Source organism: Ovis aries, chromosome 23 (assembly GCF_016772045.2).
Source record: "Ovis aries strain OAR_USU_Benz2616 breed Rambouillet chromosome 23, ARS-UI_Ramb_v3.0, whole genome shotgun sequence".
NCBI classification, from domain to species: Eukaryota; Metazoa; Chordata; class Mammalia; order Artiodactyla; family Bovidae; genus Ovis; species Ovis aries.
This window is the reverse complement of record NC_056076.1, coordinates 2,431,653-2,454,225: the sequence shown is the minus strand read 5'-3', so window position 1 is coordinate 2,454,225 and position 22,573 is coordinate 2,431,653. Positions and strand designations below refer to the sequence as shown.

The 22,573-nt window shown below is 51.5% G+C and overlaps 1 protein-coding gene across 1 annotated transcript in view; it reads right to left on the bottom strand.

Moving 5' to 3' along the window:
• MBP (myelin basic protein) overlaps positions 1-22,573 on the bottom strand; it is a 104,551-nt gene that overhangs the window by 69,732 nt on the left and 12,246 nt on the right. Inside the window, exon 2 of the mRNA XM_060405498.1 lies at positions 10,501-10,574. Coding sequence (XP_060261481.1) covers positions 10,501-10,574 — 74 coding nt within the window. The remainder of the gene's footprint in view (positions 1-10,500; positions 10,575-22,573) is intronic.

Below are 22,573 nucleotides of genomic sequence, written 5' to 3'. Positions count from 1 at the left end.
AACTGCTTCCTTGATGCAGACAGGATGAAGCGCAGAAGACTAGTACTGGAAGATGTGTCTTTGCTTAAAGGACAAACACGCTGATGTACCAGGTTCCAACCATTTTTCTGAATATAAGCCTCACCTCTGCCTCCTCTGTTTCCTCCTTCCACACAAAATGGGCATAATGACACCATGTAGCTCCTGGACTATCCTGAACACGAAATAGTCCATACGTGTCGTGACTGTAACAGAATCTGACCCTCAGCTAGTATGGTCGCTGCTCGACTTCATCACTACTGATTTTACTATATGCATTTTCTGTTTTTTTTTTTCCCCACATTTTGGTAAAGGCAGAAATAAAATCTTCATAAGGAAAAATCAGGCTTTAATGTGCCTGTTAATGCAACAAGATTGAGAAATAAACGGAAGAGAGATTTCACAGAGAACTCGGATTGCGCCTGCGTTCTGGTTCCCTTGCTCAAAAGGAACACACTTGTTTTGCAAAATGGAATTGCCACTTGCCTCTGTGGTGCTTTTCTTCCTAGCTGAGTTCCATATGCACGATCATCCAGGCGGATCCCCGAAACAGAGAACCTGCTCAGACTCGCTCCAGGAATCAGAGGAAGAGTCAGGCTGAAGCTGGTTTCCACCCGATCAAGAGCAAGATGAGTCACCTGAGCTTGATTAAGAAACCAAGTGCCTCTCAAGAGCTTGATACACACAGGTGACGGATGTCGATCACCAAGACCACTGGGATCGATTCCTTGCTCCGTCTAGAGTGTGTGCTTGGCGCTCTCTGCAAATGCACGCTCAGATATTTCTAGGAAAAGTAAGGGCCCCGCAGGGTTTGAAGTTCACTACCGAGGTCAGCTTGGATGCCTCCCACTGACCAGACCGCACCCAAGCCGACCCTGGGGTGAAGCGCTGCTGACTTGCTGGCCGTGCTGGTGCCCAGGGGCCCGGGAGGTGTGGGCACAGGCAGGCCAGTCTTCGTTCCCACAAGGTGTGCATTGCAGGGTGGAAGGGAGCCAGCCAGGGAAAGAGAATGAGCCCAGGGGTGTGGGTGGACACCAGCTTGAGGGGCACACGATGAGCAGCTGGAAGAGGGGGTCTGCAGCAAGGGGGGAGGGCGGCGGGTGCAGGTGGGGGGGACCGGGGTGGGGGCCAGGCCCCCGGTGTGCCGGCAAAGACACTCTGCAGACTGAGTTGGAAAGAGGCATTGTCCCCCCCAACACACTCAGAAACAGTTTATTTTTAAATTCTGAGACGCTGTTTTTTTGCGATTTAGTGCAGCTCGGAGAAGGTCAAGTGTGAACACACGCACGTCTGTGAATAGCCCGGGCTGCAGCCACCCTCACTCTCCAAGGGGAATTAGAATAATTAACAACTTGCCTTATTTATTCACTCACGACTTACATTTGGTTACATATAACATGTGCAACAGCATAATTTAGGACATAGGAAATAAGAGACTTTGTTTTTCAAGTATCAAAAGTCATGGAAACAATAATGAAGTTTATCTGCACTTCTGTTTAACCATATGACAATTAAATTAATGTGCATATCAAATCTCAATTAGGACCATCGTGTGTTAGATTCGTCCGAGTGCAGAGCTCGGGCTGAGCCTGAGAAGATGTCCACACAGCTGCTGATGGGTATTTTGCAGTTTGGAGGCTGGTGGACGAAAAAATGTCCCCCACCCTCACACACACACACACACACACACACACACACACACACACACACACACACAGAGAAAGATAAATTTTCATTAATGTATTCCGGTCTCTAAAATCTCTCAAATTTAAACTTTAAAGCCACATTGCTTTAGTCATGAGTAAAAAGGACAGGAAGCATCACTTTAAAATCTAGATTTTTAGGTTTTGTTTCATTTAAAACATTGTGTTTGATTAATTTTTTAAAAAGTTTTCCTTAATAACAAAGCAAGTGCAGAGTTTTTCATACGAAAGGACACACTTTTCACTGTCAGAGTTCTAAATAAACTTGTCCTCAAAGATAAAATAACACGGTGGCCTTTCTGAAATTACCTGGCAGAGGGTCAGAAACAGCAGCTCGGGAGCTGCCCGTGGGCACCCCAAGTGGCGAGCCCCAAAGAGACTGGGGATTAAAAACATGTACCACCCACGCCCTCTCCCCAGCCAGTCCACCCGGACCCCCTAAAGGAGGGCGCTCAGTACACTGTCCATTCTTGGGAAATCTAACTCTTCCACCCTCTTCCTGCTTAAATTCAAGTCCCTAACAATTCACGAAATCTTGTCTGTGGTGCCACACTTGCAACTATATTCTCAGTCCAATGCAAACCCCAAACTGAACCTGAACACGATTTTCAGGCCACGTGTATCCATCTCGAGCTCAAATACTTCCCCAACTTAAAACAAATTATTCACTGAACTCAGCATTGCCTCAGCTTGTTCTGCGCTGCGTGTCTGATGACGGGCCAACGTCTCTGGCCTCCTTGCCCTGTCCCGTCAACTCTCAGAAATGATTCAGCGTCATAGACGCAGGAACACAGGAGTCAGGGGCTGGGACAGGGAGGGAAGGAATGCGGAAGGAATGCCTGTGAGACCAGCTGAAAACCAGAAGATAAACAGGTGCCTCGTAGGTCACCGGGCTCCTGACCTGTGTGATCAGCTGCTGGGCGCCCAAGAACATGACTGCGAGGAGAGAAGGCTCATGGCGGGGTGGGAGGGGGGGGCTGGACATCCGAGAGCCATTCGGGGGTGGGCTGCTCTGCTGTAGTTTCATCCAGAGGACAAGTTCATTGTCACGTCGTTTATAGTTAATGACTGGTGTTCAATGTGTCACTTTTCTTTAAAATAGTTTCCCAGTTTGTTTGTTTCCATTTAGGTGTGTGTGTGTGTGTCTGTGTGTGCGTGTGTTGAGGGCAGGGCAAGGTGGAGGACGTGCAATACAGAATCTGTGATCCATCTCAGAAATGTCTGACAATGTGTCACTTCTTCTGAACGACTCTTGTGGCCCAAAGTCAGCTCTTTGCAAATGTGTTCGTGGTTTCTAATAAAAGCTAAGTGTGCTCAACCCTAATAAGCCCTACGGTAGGGTGACAGGACACAAAAGATGTGCACTGCAGGGGACTCCACACCCCTGGGGTTTCAAGCCCTAAATCCTCAGCTGGGGGCCTCAGGTCCCCTCAGGGCCTGAGCTTAGCAGGTGAGCAGAGACATTCCTTTGTCAGCAAAGGTCCGTCTAGTCAAGGCTATGGTTTTTCCAGTGGTCATGTATGGATGTGAAAGTTGGACTGTGAAGAAGGCTGAGCACTGAAGAATTGATGCTTTTGAACTGTGGTGTTGGAGAAGACTCTTGAAAGTCCCTTGGACTGCAAGGAGATCCAACCAGTCCATTCTGAAGGAGATCAGCCCTGGGTGTTCTTTTGGAAGGAATGATGCTGAAGCTGAAATTCCAGTACTCTGGCCACCTCATGCGAAGAGCTGACTCATTTGAAAAGACCCTGATGCTGGGAAAGATTGAAGGCAGGAGGAGAAGGGGATGACAGAGGACGAGATGGCTGGATGGCATCACTGACTCGATGGTCATGAGTTTGAGTAAACTCTGGGAGTTGGTGATGGACAGGGAGGCCTGGGGTGCTGTAATTCATGGGGTAGCAAAGAGTCGGACACGACTGAGCGACTGAACTGAACTGAAGGGAACTGAAGGGAGGGCCCCTGGGCAGGGGTCCACGAGGTCATCCTGGGAGGGGTGGGGCTGGCCTGGGGCCGAGCTCGGGTGGAACGCAGCCAGGTGGGGTCATGAATCAGGGCTGCTGAGCTGCCTTCTGCGGGTTTATGCTCCCTGGGGCACCACTTCGTCACTGCCTCATTACTTTTATGAGGGCTGTTGAGGGGGCGGTTTGCTCACTAATGACACCCGTGTCTCACGCCTCACTCAGGTCTGTTAGTGAGGCCCATGGCCGCCCAACCAACAAAGGTGTACGTGTTCTGAGCTTTTCAGAGGCAACAAAATGCCCCCCTCACAGTCCCTACAAATCAGAATCAAGCGTAGGCTTGTGCTAGGCACCCAAGACTGCGACGACAGACTGTCTTCCTTCCCCTTGGAGCCCAGGCGGGTGCTGACCCCGCACGTCCAGGCCCGGCTGTGAAGTGAGAGCTCAGAAGTCTCAGCAAGGCTGTGCTCTCCTGCTGCTGAGAAGCGCTGCTTCTCAAACGCGACGTTCCTCACCCTCCCTGGGGACACTGCCGTCCCTCAGGGCCCAGAGGACGGCTGGGAGACTACACCCCCTTCAGAGGCGGCCCTGGGTCCTTCGGTGCCGATTTCACAAGTTTGGCCTGGACAAGGTCTTTCATTTTAAACTCCTGTGGGTCCTCCTCGAGTCAGACACAGATCCCATGCTGATTCTCCACGACTCGAATCAGAGACTACTGATCACTCACAGATTTGGGAAGGCCTCCTTGACAGGGCGCATTTTCTACATGATTTTATTTCTCTTTTCAAGAGCTCACTGAAGTTCTAGCACCAAGCAAGTCAGGCGGGCAGGCTTCTACAGGAAGTGCAGGAAACCCAGAAGCAGTTAGACGCATGGACGCTGTTTGCCACGTGCGTCTCCCAGTCCTGCAGCAGGTGGTCCCCTTGGGCGGGGACGGGGGACCTTCATGGCCGAGGTCCGAGGCTGGAGCTCACGGTGCTGACCTCTGCAGCTGCTGGTACTTATGAGGGTGTGTTTTCAGAGGACTTTACCTTCTGAACTCCATATTCACTGCTGTGCAAAATCGTATGACTTTGAGAGAGGCCCCAGTGTTTGTCATTGACAAGAAGGAGCTGATGCGAGTCTGCCAGGTTCTGGGGATGCTGGAACAAAGGGTAGGCGCGGCAAGCACGGTGGGACCACACTGCCCCTTGAGACATGCGGATCTTAAAATCTAAGTCCTTTCAAAACCAGTAACACTGAAGATTTGGTTCTTGGGTTGTACCATGTGCTTCTCAGCCATGCGTGTCATGTGACTGCCCGCCAGGTGGCTGGCGCACAGGGCAGCAGCTCCTGCAGGTCTGCATGGTGAGGAACCGACGCAAGGCAGCTACTGGATGGCATGCCGTCTGCCCACCAGGAGGTGGTTTGTGAAGCGAAGTGTTGGTCGCTCAGTCGTGTCCGACTCTTTGCAACCTCATGGACTGTAGCCCGCCAGGCTCCTCTGTCCATGAGATTCTCCAGGCAGGAATACTGGAGTGGGTAGCCATTCTCTTCTCCAGGGGATCCTTCCAATCCAGAGATCGAACCTGGGTCTCCCGCATTGCCGGCAGATTCCTAACCACGTGAGCCCCCAGCAGAGCCTGGAAGGTGGTTTAATGCCCCACCGTTGCGGTGAAGGGCGATTCCTGATAGGTGCATGTGTGTGTGTGACACAGATGGGCACACGAGCGGAGATGGAGGGAGACAGGCAGACGGAGGACTCTGGGACCGGTGCAGACAGATTCGAGTGCAACTGTGCCCGTATCTCATGATCTAGGGCTTTCTCAGACGCTGACTAGGTGTTTCCGCATATCTGAGTATCAGACTAGATTGGTAAGTGTCTTCAGGGAAATACTTTCTATTTTTCTGCCCTCTACATTTTAAAACATCTCTTATTTAGGTTAGTAACTACTTGAGTTTTCCAAAAATAGTTATTCAGTTCTCACCTGAGACAATGGAATTCCCCGAATATGGCTCTGACAGTTGCCAGCACAGAACAATGACTCCCTGCTCGAAGGCACGGCAGGCAGCCCCGTCGTGTGGGTCTGGGCGACCCGACCCGATGGGAGACAGTCTCTTAGCAAACCCGCTTCCCGTGCACTGTGGTAGTCATGGCGATCGTGGTTGGTTCAGGAGGAACCGCAGGAGGAAGCCTGACCTGGGGAGAAAACACCCTGGCTTTGGGGTTTAAAGGCCCCACTTGTGCTGTCCTCAGGGCAGGCGGCGGGGACGATATCCTGCCCCGGGGCTGGGACCCTCAGGTGAACAGTGCTGGCCTGGAGCTGGCAGTGTGGGCGGTGGGGGGGGGGCGCACTGGATCCCCCCAAGAGCAGCACCCGGTGGGGGCAAGGACACACACATCTGCGAGTGGAGCCTCAGGGCTCTTAGTTTCCGTGTGGGTGGAGAAAGGACGGCGGGGACCCAGCAGCGAGTGACGGCTTCAAGTAGAAAGCTTCTTCCTCTGGAGGCCAGGGTGGCAAGTATGGGGCCTCCTGCATCAGAGAGACCACTGACGGCACCCCACACTTGGGGCAAGATGATGCTGGATCACGGTTCTGTAAAGGAATACACTAAGGCACAAACCCCCGGGGGGAGAATCTGTCCCACAGCGGGGATGTGGCAGGTTTGCAAGAAAGTTATTTTCCTGGCAAATTTACATTTTCATCTCCGCCCTGGTGGGGAGGGCTGAGCTGCTTGGTGCTTCTGTATGTATCTGCAAACTCCGTCTCTCACTTCTAAGAGTGTCGCTGGCACAGCATCGCAAGGGCTCATCAGACAGTGGGGTTTGATGATTAAATACCGAATGGCTTCCCCAGGGCTATGATTATCCCTGGAGGGGCGGCCAGCACGCTCTGGGCTTGGAGGAATAGCTCAAAGAGCTAATCAGTTTAATTGGAAACACAAAACAGACTAACCAGTTACTCCCTGCTGTAAAATTCCGACAGGCATCTGAATTCTGCTATTGCTCTCGACCTTGTTTCTCAGCATGGTACCTTTTTTCTTAAGTTGATTAAATGGAAAAATCCAGAAACATGGCTGGGCACCTTTGGGGAAATTTTGTGGGCCAGATACCACTGCCAGGAATAGTATGGAGATCCCACAGGTGAAGAACGGGCTTTCAAAATTATTAGTGTAAGATTTTCCAGAGTTGGAATGGATCAACTCTTGATTTCATCATTTTGGAAAAAATGCGGGAATGCCAAGATAAAGTGCTCTTTATTTCTCACATTTCCTGGTTGTAATGCTTCTGACTGGGCCTTCCTGGTGGCTCAGGGGTAAAGAATCCACCTGCCAATTCAAGAGACTCAGGTTTGATCTCTGGGTTGGGAAAATCCCCTGGAGGAGGAAATGGCAACCCACTGCAGTATTCTTCCCTGGGAAATCCCATGGACAGAGGAGCCTGCATTCCATGGGGTCACAAGAGTTGGATACGACTTAGCGACTGAAGAACATCAATGCTTGTAAACTAGCGAACAGCCTCACTAGTTTCCTGTGAGAAAAAAGACAATGCGATTTGAGAGCTCCTTCTTCAAGTTGATCCCCACGTGGACTGGGGCTAATGTTCAAAACAGAAAGTTAAACAAACCTTAAGACCCACCGGGGAGAGACTGCCTGCGGTCAGAGCCACCCTAGACGAGACGGCAGAGCAGCCTCAGGGACCGGCCTGGACCTGAGCACTGGTGGGCTCTGCCGAGGGTCAAGCAGGCTGGCTCTGATCGTGCCTGTTCCCCAGGGCCCAGAGGGGCCCAGAGTCACGTCCACCTGAGCTCGGGCCCTGGGCTGCCCGGCACAGCCTCCCCAAGGGGTAGGCGGTGCTATTTTTAGCTTGAGAAACCGGTTTTTCCTCCTGGAGTCTCTTCGGGCAGGGCTGCTGAGAACTGTGTGTCCCCAGGGACAGGTCACCCGGCTGAGTGCTTCCCCAGTTCTGCCAAACGACCTTGTAAATACACTCCGCGCTCCACTCCGCGCTCCGACTGAGAAAGAGCCGGTGAGTTAGCGAGGGTTAGTGAGGGGAGCTTTCTGGAAACCAAGTCCCCCAGGACACGCAGGAAAACAAGGACCCCAAAGCGAGCAGGTGGCCTTCCTGCCTGAAGGCCTCTGGTCCCCCTGGAGGACAGGTCTCCCCCCACCAGCATCACTCTGCTCCTGATGGGCCAGGAGGGCGCTCACAGCCGCCTCGCTGCCAGAGGGGACCCTGCCACACGCAGACACGCGAGGCTGAAACAGGGAGAGAAAGGCCGGAGCCCCTTCCTTCACGAGCTCCTCCCTGCATCCTGGTGCAGCTTCATCAGGAGAGAGGACAAGTGAGCCAAGAGTGGGCTGTCACGGGGAGGAGCCTGGGGGCAGAGGTCACATGCTCCTGGCAGGGAGCCCCTGGGGGTGGCAGTGGGTGCCTGATATGGGAGGGGTCGTCACAAGGAGCCCCTGCCTCCCGCGCCCAACACAGGCCTGTGGGCCACGAAGGCAGCCCACGGGAGCCTGTGGACGCGGAGCTGATGGTGGTGGCGGCGCCGGTGGGGAGAGGGGACTGCAAAGAACCAGAGCTGGGAGGATGCACGGGCTGACTCTCCCTGCAGCCCCTGCCTGTTGACGGGTCAACAACTGCTCCCAGGACAAGCTCTCATCTGTCCACTGTCTCGTAAGTGAAAAGAAAGCCTCCCAGAGTGACTGCAGAAACATGCAGGACGGTAAACAGCAGGGCATGAGTGTGTGTGATCTTTCCTTTTCTAAGCTGAAATGCTAAGTAACACCACAGACCACTCCACCTAAAAGGCCTCAGGCATTTTCCATCAAGTTACAAAAAATTAAAGGAAGAGTCATGTACAGATGTGAGAGCCGGACCATAAAGAAAGTTGAGCATCAGAGAATTGATGCTTTCGAACTGTGGTGTTGGAGAAGACTCTTAGAGTCCCTTGGACTGCAAGGAGATCCAACCAGTCCATTCTAAAGGAGATCAGTCCTGGGTGTTCATTGGAAGGACTGATGTTGAAGCTGAAACTCCAATACTTTGGCCACCTGATGAGAAGAGCTGACTCATTTGAAAAGACCCTGATGCTGGGAAAGATTGAGGGCAGGAGGAGAAGGGGACGGCAGAGGATGAGATGGCTGGATGGCATCACCGACTCAATGGGCATGAGCTTGAGCAAGCTCCGGGAGATGGTGAAGGACAGGGAAGCCTGGCGTGCTGCAGTCTATGGGGTCGCAGAGTCCAACCCGACTTAGCAACTAAACAACAACAAAGGAGAGGGCTGTCACATGTAACAGCGTCCCATAGAAGCCATGGGTCCAAAACGACCATTTTTAAAAATTATCAGAATGTTAAAGTTTAGCTTTCAGATAACAAAAGCCTAAGTATGGGCTCTCCTGTTGGTCAGAAATCTGACTTTGGTAAAAATGAAATCAATGAGAAGGATGTTTTGATGTTTTACAATGTCCAACAACAGGAAAGAAGCTGTGAGCCACTGAGGTTTTTAGAAGCAGACTTGCAAATCAGTTGCTCTGAGCCTTAAAATACCAAGTGTTAACAGGATGGGGCTCTCTTGAGAAGAGCTTCTTTTCTACTTTCACTCTCAGTGGGGCCTCTGTGCTCCTGGGGCAGACACCGCCCAGAGCCGTCTTCACAGTAACTGAAGGTTCAGAGTCACCACTATCTTCACAGGGAGAGCATCAGTAAGGCAGTCCTCAGGCGACTTACAGGAAATACCAGGAGTCCCCAGTCAGTATCTACTCGGACCGTTTACACACTGAGAACACGGGTCCTCCTTTCAACGGGGAGGGGAGAATTCCAAACCAACAACACCGTAGAAACGTAAACCCCTTCTAGTTGCCTTGGGCCTGAAATCATTAGGAAAGGAAAGCCATGACATTGTTTTAGGTAAAGCAATGTTTTCTCTCAAGTGTTTGAAGCACTTTATAAATAGGAACAAAAACAGTTATGTAATCATGTGTTTACATGAATGGCATGGAAGCAAATTACGGAAAATTACCCACTTGGCTGATACAGAAATGTTGGAGTCCAAATATAGATCAGAGAAGCACCCATGGCAGAAAGTTCATTATTCTTAAATGAAACCTGACTACAGATTCTTGACAAAGAGGGCTGGGGTTTGCAGCATGACGTAACTCAACCCAGTGGACATTTATGAAATGCTGCTGTGCATATGCAGGTCCATCCTCAGCATCATGACATTCTGTGAACTGTCCCCTAGTCTTGAGTTAAAGGACCAAAGACAACGGATAAGTAAACTTTCCCTCCTACAAAGGACAGGGGAAACGCACACACATCAGGGCTATTTCCTCATGATCTGAAATGACTCCTCGGTGGACAGAGATGCCCTGGTGATGGGTCATCAGTTTAAGGGGCTCAGACACTCTGGGGACCCAGAGGTCATCCCTAGAGGCTCCTCACCACACAGGGAAGCCAATGCCTATGGAATGAGGTGGAGAATGGGAAATCCGAGCCTAAAAATCCACAGAGGAGTCATTCTGAGTCGCTGGAGGGATTCCGATGGTTTTTACTTGCATTTTTTCCCATTTGTTCTCCTGCATCTTCCAAACACCCTAACCATCAGTGCGGAAAGGGACATGGGGGCAGGTGCCACCGGACGACCAGCCACAGTGAGAATGCAGTGGGCTTGGCGTCCTGGCCGAGGAATTCGGGTCTTGGTCTGTGTGCAGGACTAGCATTCTCAGCCCTAGAAGTTTCCAGGGAAAGAAAGTAACAAGCTTTAGGGGAAAACTCTGGCGGCCACAGGGCATACGAGCACCTGAAGGATTGGGGGTGGCTCACTCCTTACCTTATTGCCCTTCTCGGCACCAAAGTCCCGCTTCCCTGCATGGTTCCCCATCCTGAGCCCCGAGTCTTCAGATGCTGAAAGGAAAGAGAGGCCGTTAGCCTTGGAAGTGGTACTTCCAGAGTTTCCAACATGGTTTTCCAATCAGAACAATGATCCCGTTCTGAATGCGACATCTGTTTCTGAAGAGAGAAAACGAAAGCCCCCAAACTCAAGGGGCACCTGAAGTCTCTGAGGCAGCGTCTCTGTCCTCTAATCCCTGGCAAAAATCCAGACCCAGATTCTGTCCAGGGACACGCACGGTTCAGCGAGTTTCCTTGTCCAGGAAGATCAGCCCATCTCTAGCGCGCTCACAGACCGGGCGCAAGTCCCAACCAACGGACAGAGGCATACTTCACGCCCGATGACGTAAGGAGACGGACAGACGTGGGGAGGAGCTGCGGACGCTGCACAGACACACACAGGACGCTTGCAGCGTTGAGAGTCCCGCGAGCGCAGAAGGAGCAGACCCGACCAAAGGCCGCTTATCAGACAGGCGTCCCAAGGATCGGCAGCATTTGTAGGAAGATACTGCTGGTGCTGCTGCGGCTAAGTCGCTTCAGTCGTGTCCGACTCTGTGCGACCCCATAGACAGCAGCCCATCAGGCCCCACCATTCCTGGGATTCTCCAGGCAAGAACACTGGAGTGAGTTGCCATTTCCTTCTCCAATGCATAAAAGTGAAAAGTGAAAGTGAAGTCACCCAGTCGTGTCTGACTCTTAGTGACCCCATGGATTGCAGCCTACCAGGGTCCTCTGTCCTTGGGATTTTCCAGGCAAGAGTACTGGAGTGGGGCCATTGGCAAGACTGGAACGGCTTCAGTGCAGAAACCAAGGGGTTTCCAATGCCCATGGATAAAGATTTGCCCAAGCAAATTCTAGAGGACATGTACATAATCTCACGAAGTGAGCTGCAAATGCAAGAGTTTGGGCCCCGTTAATGTGCACCTTAAAAACAGAAGTTTCATAAACATTCTTGAAAAACATCTGCTTCTCTTTTCCAGGTACTTGCAACCTCAAATAAAGCAGCACAGAAACACCGCCCAGGAAGAGCTGGCAGGCGGCTGAGTTTTCTCTGAAAGGATACCTGGCCCAGAAAGTCTTGGTTCTACCCTATCTGCCAGGGGTCTCTGCAAACCAATGTACAGGGGCTCTGTGAGAGGGCTGCCAGGACACGCAGGTGAGCAAGGAAGGCCAATGGAGACAGTCATGAAGCCAAGTAGCAAAACCTGGGTCATCCTTTCCTTGATTTCCTGTGCTTGTTTGGTATCCAGAAAGGGGCATCTCCACTAGCCCCTGATCCAAAGGAGCCCTGATCCAAAGCCCTCTTTGTTCAGGAACCCCTCAGCTGTCTGCCCCCCATGTACTTCTCTTCACCACTAGAGACCACTTAAAATGAAGCCACCACAGATTCCAAACCAAAAGCCCCTAACACATATATTGTAAAATTTTCAGATAAAATAAATCATATCTTCTCCAAGTCTGGTGGGTTTCTGCTTATTGTTCCTGAGAATGCTTTATAAGCAGCAACAGGCTTGAAAGATTACTAGCTGCTATGGTTGGTTTTCCTTCTAAGGTCCTGAGTCAACCAAAAACCAAAATGAAATAAGTATACAAAAAACCCTGCAGAGTGGAGCTTTCCTATATCCCCCTAGCTGGCCAATGGTAAAATTAGGACTCAGATTAGATACCTGAATGAGCTTCGATGCTCGCTCAGGCAGTTCTTGGTATCAAACTCCAGTGATATTTCTTTGCCTGGTTCTTGAATTTTTCTTTAGAAACTGTGGAGGTTAAGATACATCAAAGTACAGAAAGGAGAGGGAATCTTAGGTTTTCTACAAATAATGACTTCTTCATTTAGAAATCTGATTGATGAGGGCTTGGTTGAATCATCTAGGATCTCAAAGACACTGAGTTTCAACCTTGAAACCCAACAGTCCACATTCAGGAGTGACACGATTCATTGAATCAACATCAACCAAAAACAACACGAAGTGAAGGTCACAGCTTTGGAACGTGAAAAGAACGCACACAGACCTTATCCAACAGTCCCCGTGCTGCGAAAGCAAACACTCGCCTTGAAACTTGGAAGACAAAGTTGTATTAGAAAAAAAAAGCCCATGTGCCTCATGTGAATTTTCTAGCCCAAACTTTTCTAGCAGCAAATGTACTGTTTTTCTCCCCCAGAAAGGTACACAACTGAAGAATTCAGCCAAACTCATTGCACACAGGTCCCTCGACCTACTCGCATCCCTGGACCTGTAGGAACCATGAGGACCATTTGCACCATCACTTTAGACCTGTCCCCTGGCTCAGGTGACCAGTCTTGAAGGACCATTGTAAAGTTCACTCATCACGTTGCTTTGTTTGGTCGCTAAGTCGTGTCTGACTCTTTGGGACCCCACAGACTGCAGCCCGCCAGGCCTCCCTGTCCTTCACCATCTCCCGGAGTTTGCTCAAACTCATGTCCATTGTGTCAGTGATGCCATCCAGCCATCTCACCCTCTGTCACCCTCATCGTGTGATGATTCAAAGAACATGTGAGGACCAGCTTCTAGCTGAACAAGGAACAGCGCTCCTTGAAAAGCAAAAAACTGAATTGTCCTCTAAACATGGGGAGGGTTTCTAAAATATTTCATACACCCAATGAAAGGCAAGTTTCGTTCCTGCAAAGACACTCTTTAGAGAAGCATGTCAGTATCAGTATCTGAACTTCCCCAAAGCCTCCCGTATTTCTGAGTGTCTCCTTGGTGACTGTGAAGGATGTTGGATGCTCTTCCCCAGGTCGACTGGTGAGAAAGGGGGCAACAGCATCTGATAGCATCGCCTCCTGTGTGTGGGGAGCAGTGGGTTGTTGCCGCGGGAGACCGCACACAGCCAAGTCCCTGCAGAGTGGAAACTCTTCCTGTCTTCATATTTTTTAGGTGGAACCCAGGGCAGATCTTTCAAGATCTGAATTTCAGATTAAGTGCTGAACGTAGATCCAAGTGGGGACAGCATGCTCTGGTAAATCAAAGCCAGGGCCCTAGTGGCGATAAAAACACTGCTGACTTAGGGGAACCACAAGAGTGCGTCATGTGTGAAGACATGCGCGTGGAAAAACCTGTGCTTTCAATGTGTGTGTTTACATGGTGGCTACAGTTAAGAGCACTGCAATGTGGACAGGCGGACTTCATTTTGTTGTGCTTTGCTTCATTGCTCTTTGTCGCTGATGCAGTTTTTACAAATTGAAGGTTTGTGGAAACTCTGCATTGTCAGATGATGGCTGACATTTTTTAGCAACGAAGTATTTTTAAATTTAAAAAATGATGCTTTTAAAAAATAAATAAAATGGATGCTTTTAAAAATGCAAGTTGACCTTTGCAGACAATTTCAGTATTCTATCATCCACCCTCCCAATTCACTCACACGGATCACCCCCCAAAACGCCTCTATGGGGGTCGTCTCACTGGGGAAATGGAGGTCTGAGGCACACACGGTGGTTTGCTCGATGAGACGGGCACAGACAGGGAGGAGGGGACTCGCCTTTGTCCCCTTGGGGCCTGAGCTGCAGTTGAAGCGCAGAACTGTGTGTTCTCTGTTCAGGGTGGCAGTCTGAACCGCAGGGGCGGAGCCAGGGTCATTCTGGACTTCCAGCTCTCTGCGCCCCCATGCAGGGTCGTGAGTACTGATAACCAGCGTGGTGTATGTAATACAGAAAATACAATGCATCGAACATCTGCGCATCCATTCTCTGTTTAACAAATAACAACTGATGTATTTGATGGGAGATGGATAAATTAGGAGGCTGGCATTAACAGATACTCAGTGCTACATACAAAGTAGACAGAGGGCAAGGGCCTGCTGTATAGCACGGATGACTTTATTCAATATATATTTTTTGGCTACATCATGCAGCTTCTGGGATCTTTGTTCCCTGACCTGGTGTGGCGCCTGGGCCCTCAGTAGTAAAAGTGCAGAGGTTGCCAGGGAGTGCCCTCAAAATTCTGTAATAACCTACAAGGAAAAAGAATCTGGAAAGGAATCTGTCTATATCTATATATCTGAATCATTGTGCTGTGTTACCTGAAACTAAAACATTGTAAACAACTATACTTCAATTATATATAGTTATATATAGTTATATATTTGCAACTATTCAATTTATACAAATATAAAAGTGATAAAATTATATAAACTTTTTCAATTACATATAAATAGTCATTTCCAAAATAAAAAAAGAACAGAGTTGTTGTATTTGAAATTAATCACAGGCAAAATAGTTAACTTCTTCTCCAGTTGGCAGCCTGGACTTTGGGGTTCCCCGCCCTGGTGCAGAGAACCGCCCGCGGGCATCCACATTCTCCCCTGGCAGCACCTCCTCTGGCCTCGTCTTTCTCTCGCCTCCTCAGTCACCTCCCCTGCAGGTATTAGGCAAATCCTGACTCCCTGTCCCCTCCTTCCAGAACACAAACCTCAGGATTTCACCTAACAGGATACTGTGCGACGTCAGTATCGGGGGGCGGGGAGAGCGTTGCTTCTGGACACAGAGGCGCTGTCTTTGGACCAAATGCTCTGAAGCACAGCTGATCCAGGCACGAGACCCCCGCACTGCCCCTTGCGGACGGGAGGCCGCCTCCAGGCCGTGTGTTCTGACCAGAGCTTCATCACCCCTCGGAGCATAACTTTAGGCTGTCCTTCAGAGGACTGTCTGCGAAATACATTAATCAGTACTTTTAGAACTCAAGACTACTGGGCACAGAATAGATAGAAACAAACATTCCAGGTCAGATTTCTAAGCGTGTACAAACTTCTTCCTCGGTCTCAGATGAACAGAAAGAGCATTTATGCATCATTTCCAGTAGGCAGATTCTAGCCTTAAATGCACAATTTGCACTGGCAGGAAAAGAAAGACAGGAAAAGCCACGTGACCATTCTCAGCTCAGGGCCCCTCACCAGCGGGGCCATCAGGACGTGAGGCATGTGGCGCAGCCCCGACGGCGGGTCCTGGACCTGACTCTGGGTGACCGGGCCCCACCCGCCGGGGACAGAAGGGGGCGGGCTTACGGAGGCGCCCCACAGCTGGTCTCTGTAACACGCTGCAAAGAGCCATCTGCAGGCGGAAGAGCTGCGTGTGAGGTCATTTCTATTCCATTCCATTTTTGTAATTAATCAAACAGAGAGAAAGAGGAAAATTCATGTGGAATGCGCTTGGAACTCAGGCCGGAAGCATCATTGGGTTATTAGGAAGCTTTTTGTGAAATAATATGAAAGGAACACGGTGGGAGGGGAAGAGGAGGGTCAGTACTGGGAGCAGGGTGGACTCCAGGTGATAGCGGCTGCCCGTACTCCTTAGGTGCAAATTCAGGCCCACGTGAGATTTCTAAGCAGCCACTGGGATGACTGAGAATTTCCATATTGTTTTCATGATCACGCACGCTTGTGTCATCGTGGTGGGAGTGGTGGCATGACTCCCCAGGGTGGGTGTTGACAGGTTGAGAAAACATCTTCCAGCCGTCTAGCTGTCGCACACCTTCCGTAGAGCCCTTGACATGGGCTCTCGCACATGTGGACATCTGCGCTGAAACTCTGAGGTCAGGGGAGGAGAAAAGGGTGAGAAGCTCAGGAACCCAGAAGCGACGCTCCTGCTCGGTCCTAACCCTGACCCTTCTCCGTCAAAGACAGCCCCGCACAGGACACGGCGCGACTTCTCCTAGGTCCAGACCAGACTCGGGGGTGAAAGAGGGGCGGCAAGAAGAGAGAAGCAGGGGAGACTGAGACCCAGGGGAGGCTGCGGACACCAAAAGGCTGAGCTCGCTGTTTCTGAAGTAACTCTGAGTGCATTTTCATAGGCAATGGGATTGTCATGAAATCATCGTCTCCATAGATTCACGGTGGGAGAGACGAGGCCTCAATCCAAAGTGTTCATCCATTTCTAGACTGTTCATCAACGCGATAAAGAGAAGACTTTGTTCTAACAAGTCACCTTGAGAAAACGGCTGAATTACACAACACCTGTTCGTGGTCCTCATGAACACCTGTACGTGGATCCTCAAGCTTCATGAGGAAGAGGGCATCTTTTTAATTTCCTGCCCAATATCTTGCAACAACAGCTGGTGAAAAGTATGTGCAAAGATTTATTTGGGTTTTAATTCCATGCCCGCCAATTACTATTTACTGCAGAGCTTAGAAATTTGGTTCTCTGAACTCCCGATTTCTCATCTGTCAAATCAGATCATAATACCTGCAGTCCATCTGCAGAGGATTCAATAAAGTAACAGACTCAAATTCCCCGGGCCCCGGACAGTCCATCGGCAACATAATCACCTCTCTTCCCTCCCTTAGAGAATGGCGTGTATGTTACATGAGACGCCGGCAGCAGAATGAGACAAATAAGGAGTTAATTATGACCCCGAAGGGCCAATCATCGCAGACATTTTAACTGTCAAAGTTCAACTTGCTTGTAATAAAGATGTTCAGTGAATACACTGCCTCATAATCAGGAGAAAACCAAAGTCCATTCATCCTTCTCAACTGACTTGGGTGCAATTTTCCACGTACAGTAGCTCAGAGTATTCATAGCTTTTCTCTGTCCTGTCTGCACTTGCATATGTGTGAATACTGACGGTACAAGCAACAGCAGGATGTCGTCTGCAGGGAGGGGCTGCGAAGGACCCAGAGGCTGAGGTCGCCTGGGATCACAGACGTGGGTCAGGTGTGAAACCGCAGAAGCACTGAATCCACAGTCCGTGTTTTAACATCTACCCGCTGGAATCCGCGCACAGCCGTCCCAGCCCGGAGAGGATTCACACGGGCTTTGGCAGCAGGATTAAAACCCCACCAGGGGGCTAACTCCTGCTCTCTCTGCTTTTCAACATCATTAAAGCAACGCTTTCAAAATTCCATGTCCTTTGGTATTAACCCTTAGTGGAGCCCTAGCATTTTTTGCTGTTCGGTTGCTCAGTTGTGTCTGACTCTCTGTGACCCCGTGGACTGCAGCATGCCAGGCTTCTCTGTCCTCCACTATCTCCCGGAGTTTGCTCAAATTCATGTTCACTGAGTCAATGATGCCATCCAACCATCTCATCCTGTGTCGCCCCACCCGCCCCCCTTCACTTTCAATCTTCCCAGCATCAGGGTCTTTCCCAGTGAGCTGGCTCTTCGCATCAGATGGCCAAAGTATCAGAGCCTCAGCTTCCCACTAGGCTTTCAGGCTTACTATAAAGTGATAACTTCACTGCTCTCACTACCGTCACGCTGTGTGCCTAACCTCTGAGCTGATCCAGATGACTCGCAGCCCCGAGTTCCTGTGAACTACACGCTGAAGGGGCTTCGAGGTACCCAAGGGGCACCGTGCTTCCTTTCTGGGAGCCGCTGATGCGAGGCGGAGTGAACGCGATGCAGAGCTGAAGGCGGGCCCTCCGCCTCCCCCACACCCTCTGCACCCGCCTGGCACCCCACAAGCGGCAGCTGCTGGCTTGCTCCCAGCCGCCCTTCTGTGCTGGGCACAGCCTGTCTTGGGGTGTGGACCCTGACAGACCACACAGATCCCAGCCCCCTAAGAGGTGGGCGGGGGCTGCAAGGATTCTGAACGACAGACAGTAGGCCTGCGCCTCTGACCTTTAAAGGAAAACCCAGAGAGCGCGTGTGAAAGAGCAAGGAGCTCACGTAGGAAGTCAAAGGGCCCAACAGAGAAGAGTGAGACCAACTGAGGGCTCCTACCGCGCTGGGGACTGTCCTCCTCCTCCCCTCCCACCCCCATCCCTGCCTCCTCCCTCCACCAGGACCCCCGGGCTCATGCCAGCTTTCTGCAGACGATCATTTTTATTTCCCAGGTCAAAAACATTCCTGTAACACCCTGTGCTCAGAACACAGTAAACAGTCACCACCATCACCAGAACAACCACCCCAAATAAACCCCCACACGCTCCTGTGAACGAGACAAAACAAAAGCCCATTTTAGGATGGGAACCGGGGCGGGATGCCCAAGAAGCCACCCTGCTTTCAGGAACGCCTGTGATGTTGACCTCTGAGATCCTCGGGCTCCCCCCAAACTCCCTCGCACCCTCAAGCTTCCAGCACGAGACCACCTGTGGTCTCGCATAGGAAGTATCAGAAGAAAGCAGCTTCTAGATTTGAGGGGATGGGACACTTCGTGCTGGGTTATCACATAATATCCACAGCTACTGACCACAGTCCCAGAGCTGGTAAAGAATCTGCCTGCAATGCAGGAGACCCAGGTTCGATCCCTGGGTTGGAAAGATCCCCTGGAGAAGGAAGTGGCAACCCACTCCAGTATTCTTGCCTGGGAAATCCCACGGACAGAGGAACCTGGTGGGCTACAGTCCATGGGGTTGCAAAGAGTTGGACATGACTGAGCAACTAACTCTCTATCTTCTCCAGGCTTATCAGATTTACACCACGGACGAACACTGCCTGAAAGTTCTCAAAAACCATTAAAAAAAAAAAAAAAGAAATCACAGAACGGCAAAAGGACGGCGCTGTGGAGTCTGACTGTGGTTCCTTGAGCCTGGTCCCCGGTATCAGCTGACTCTGCAGGAAAGTCCTCACCAGAACAGGATGCAAGTGACATCCTGGAGTCCCCGGCTCCAGGTGCTACCATAACATCACCTCTCTCAGTGACAACAAAGCGTCTCCTTGAAGGAAAAAAAGCAGCAAACCAAACAGTAGTTCATCAATGCTTAAGTTAGGATGACTTTTAGAAAGCCTTATAAATATATTCACACATATATGGTTAGCCAGCATGTTTAGCTTTCTGTAGCTCTTACAATACTTTGGCCACATGATGTGAAGAGCCAACTCATTGGTAAAGACCCTGATGCTGGGAAAGACTGAGGGCAGAAGAAGGGGGCGACCGAAGATGAGATGGCTGGATGGCATCACTGACTCAACGGACATGAGTCTGAGCAAGCTCCGGGAGCTGGTGCAGGACAGGGAAGCCTGGCGTGCTGCAGTCCATGGGGTCACAGAGAGTTAGACACGGCTGAGTGAATAATGACAACAACAGGAAGATAGGAAATTCCGTGTGAAAACCGCAGCTCCCAGGAAGCCGGGCTGCTGGGGCCCTGGCCCACCAGGCCCGCAGTCACAGGCTCTCTGATGGTCGGGAAGTGGACTCAGGCAGATGCAGGACACACACCTTCCGCAGCAGGTGGGGCGTCGGCAAACAGCCCCGTCCCGGGGCCTAACTCAGCCGTGGGCATGGAGGCCGGGCCCCGCTGACCCCCCTGGGTCAGGCTGTGCCTGGGCTGCCCACCTGGAGACCAGCAGGTGGGGCTTCCAGAGAAACAGTCCCAGAGCTCAAGTCCCTGGGGTGCCCCTTCCTGTAGGCTCTCTGCCGCTTGCTCTGAGGCTTTGGTCCCGGAGGGTACATGTTTACTCCAGGAGGGCTGTGGAAATGACCAGTTAATATTTTACTAGCCGAGTGCAGTGGGGGCCACATGTGTGCTGCTGTGACAGGTACCGGCGTGCCCATGACCAGGATGCTGGCGCTGGAGACAGGAAGCACGGACATCGTGGGCCTCGCACAAGGCCAGAGCCAGCGAGCAAAGGGCAGGGGGCGTGCTGAGCTCGTGCACTTAATCCACCTCCAGAACAGCTCACATGTTCCCTGGCGTCAGACATGACGGCTCCTGATAACTGTGCGTGGGGAGGGAACATATTGCTCGGGCCCAGGTTGGTGTGAGGTCTGCGGTCAAGAGACCTACAGCCCGAGTTCTCATCTTCCTGAAAACACAGAGGACACGTGAACCCTGGGACTGCCGATCTCACCGCTCCAGCTTCAGACCAGCAGCCCCACGGCGGTCCCAGGGAGAGAGTCAGTCTCCCACCTGGCACCTTCTTCCCAGGTGAGCTCCTCCCACAAGCTTCCAGATGCTGAGCGGGGAAAAGAAGGCAGGCGTGGTCATCACCCCATCAGGCCCCGCAGGCACAGGGCTCAGAGCTGTCAGGGCTCTGCGTGGTCACTGGGGCGTGCGGGACTGCAGAGGGTGAGGGATGTGGGCCGGCGGCAGGTACAGATAAAGCAAAGGGAGGGAGACGTTCCGGGAGAGCAGGACTCAGTGGACAGGGCTCTACCGAGGCGGGAGGCTCGAGAGGATGGCCAGTGTGATGGTGCTGCCTGCGTGCCCTGGGAGGGACCTCTCCAGACGTCCATCCTCCCGACTTGCTCCTGTCCAGGCGGAGGTGGGTGCTGTTCCAAAGCTCCTCCTTTCACAGATGATGAGGCTCACGAGGTTTGGAAAGTTTGGGTGACACAAGTTCACAGTCACAGGTTCAAGGCTGACCCAGCGACTTGGGCAGGGAGCTGAATTTCTGCAGGAAAAGGACCCTCGATGCGTGCAGCCTCCAGTTTATTAGGGAATCAGAGCTGCCTGGGGGATAGAGGCGCAGCTTTTTCTCTACTTCACATGTTTTAAGGTATGTTCTGACAGCTCAAAGCTCATTAACAGCAACCTGGGCGGAGCCTTGACCATTGTTCCCCACGATGTCACTCCCCGCTGCAGACAGCAGTGAACGGCGGAGCATTATAGGAATATATCCTACAAGTGAATCTTTCTTTAAAATCAGTTATTTACTTTCAGTTGCGCTGGGCCTTTGTCGCTGAGCATGGGCTTGCTCTAGTTTCGGCGAGGGGGGCCTGCTCTTCACTGCAGAGCTCGGCCTTCTCTGGCTGCAAAGCGCATGCTCAGGGCTCAAGCTCGGCTCAGCAGTTGTGGCGCCGGGCATGGCTGCCCCGCTGCACGCGGGATATCCCCCACGAGGGAAGATGCGTCTCCTACACTGGCAGGCGGATTCTCCGTCACTGAGCCACCAGGGAAGCCCACAAGTGAAATCTTTTTAAAAAAACTCTGTTACCGAAAAATTGTATTAACTAAATTGTATGAATAAATAACAAGTATCTACAGAGCACAACAGACGTGACGGATATGAGGCTGCCAATAAGCTTGTAGTTTGAGCCTGAACTTTTCACCTGGCTCTGCCTGCTTTTTAGTTTCTAAGTGTCCTCTTTAAGGCCTAAAAGGATCAGTATCCTTTCAGAGTGCGTGAGTGTGTGTGTGTGTGCTCAGTCATGTCCGACTCTTTACCATCCTATGGACTGCAGCCCACCAGGCTCCTCTGTCCGTGGCATTTTCCAGGCAAGAACACTGGAGTGGGTTGCCATTTCTTTTAAGAAGGATGCTTTATCACCACAAGGTGGAGGCCTTATGGTTTTGTTTCTCCATCACGATTACGATTATTCAGAAGCCTTTTACAGGAAATAAATGAAAACTGAAAACATCTTGGCAGAGAGCGCTTACAATACTGTGTTTACCTGATCAACCCTGACCACGCTGACACTGTACTCGAGGGTCTTAATCACTCACACTCCCCCCAAAGCATGGTTTTTGATGCCAAGAGGGGGTAAAAAGGGGGTAACGTCCAAAGACAGCTCAGGACCTACTTGAAGGGCTCAAGAGGGTGACTGAAGCGAGGCGTGCGGGGCAGGAAGCCTGAGTCTAGTCCCCTCTGCCACCAGCAGCGGGCAGCCCTGGACAGGTCACTGGCTCTGCTCTCCTGGGGAAGCGAGGGGGCGGGCTGAGGGGGGCGCTGCACCGACTTCCGCCAGGATGGGACCACACGTTCGCCCCGTAACCCCGGAAGCTTTGAAAACAGCCTTTCCAGACAAGGTTTGAGCGAAGCTGTTGCACCATGTCGGACACGCAGACGGCTGGGTTCCCGAAGCTGGGGGCCGGGTCCAAACGAGACAGGACAAGCTGTCACCCGAGTGTCCCCTAGCTGCCAGCCACCTTTCCAAAGGGCTAACTGTGAGCCACACTCTAATGGGAGAGGCGACTGAAGGGTGGAATAGAAACCGCTGAGCCCAGGGCAGTCCACACTGCATCTGGTGCAGTGCCTGGCCTTTCGGTTACTGGTTTCCAGCCTGGTTAGCTGTGCAGACAGGCTACACACACAGGGTCTCAACAGGCAGCCAGGACTATGCAGTGCAGAGACCTCAGCCTAGTGATCTCTCTCTCACGGAGCCCACAGCACCCATT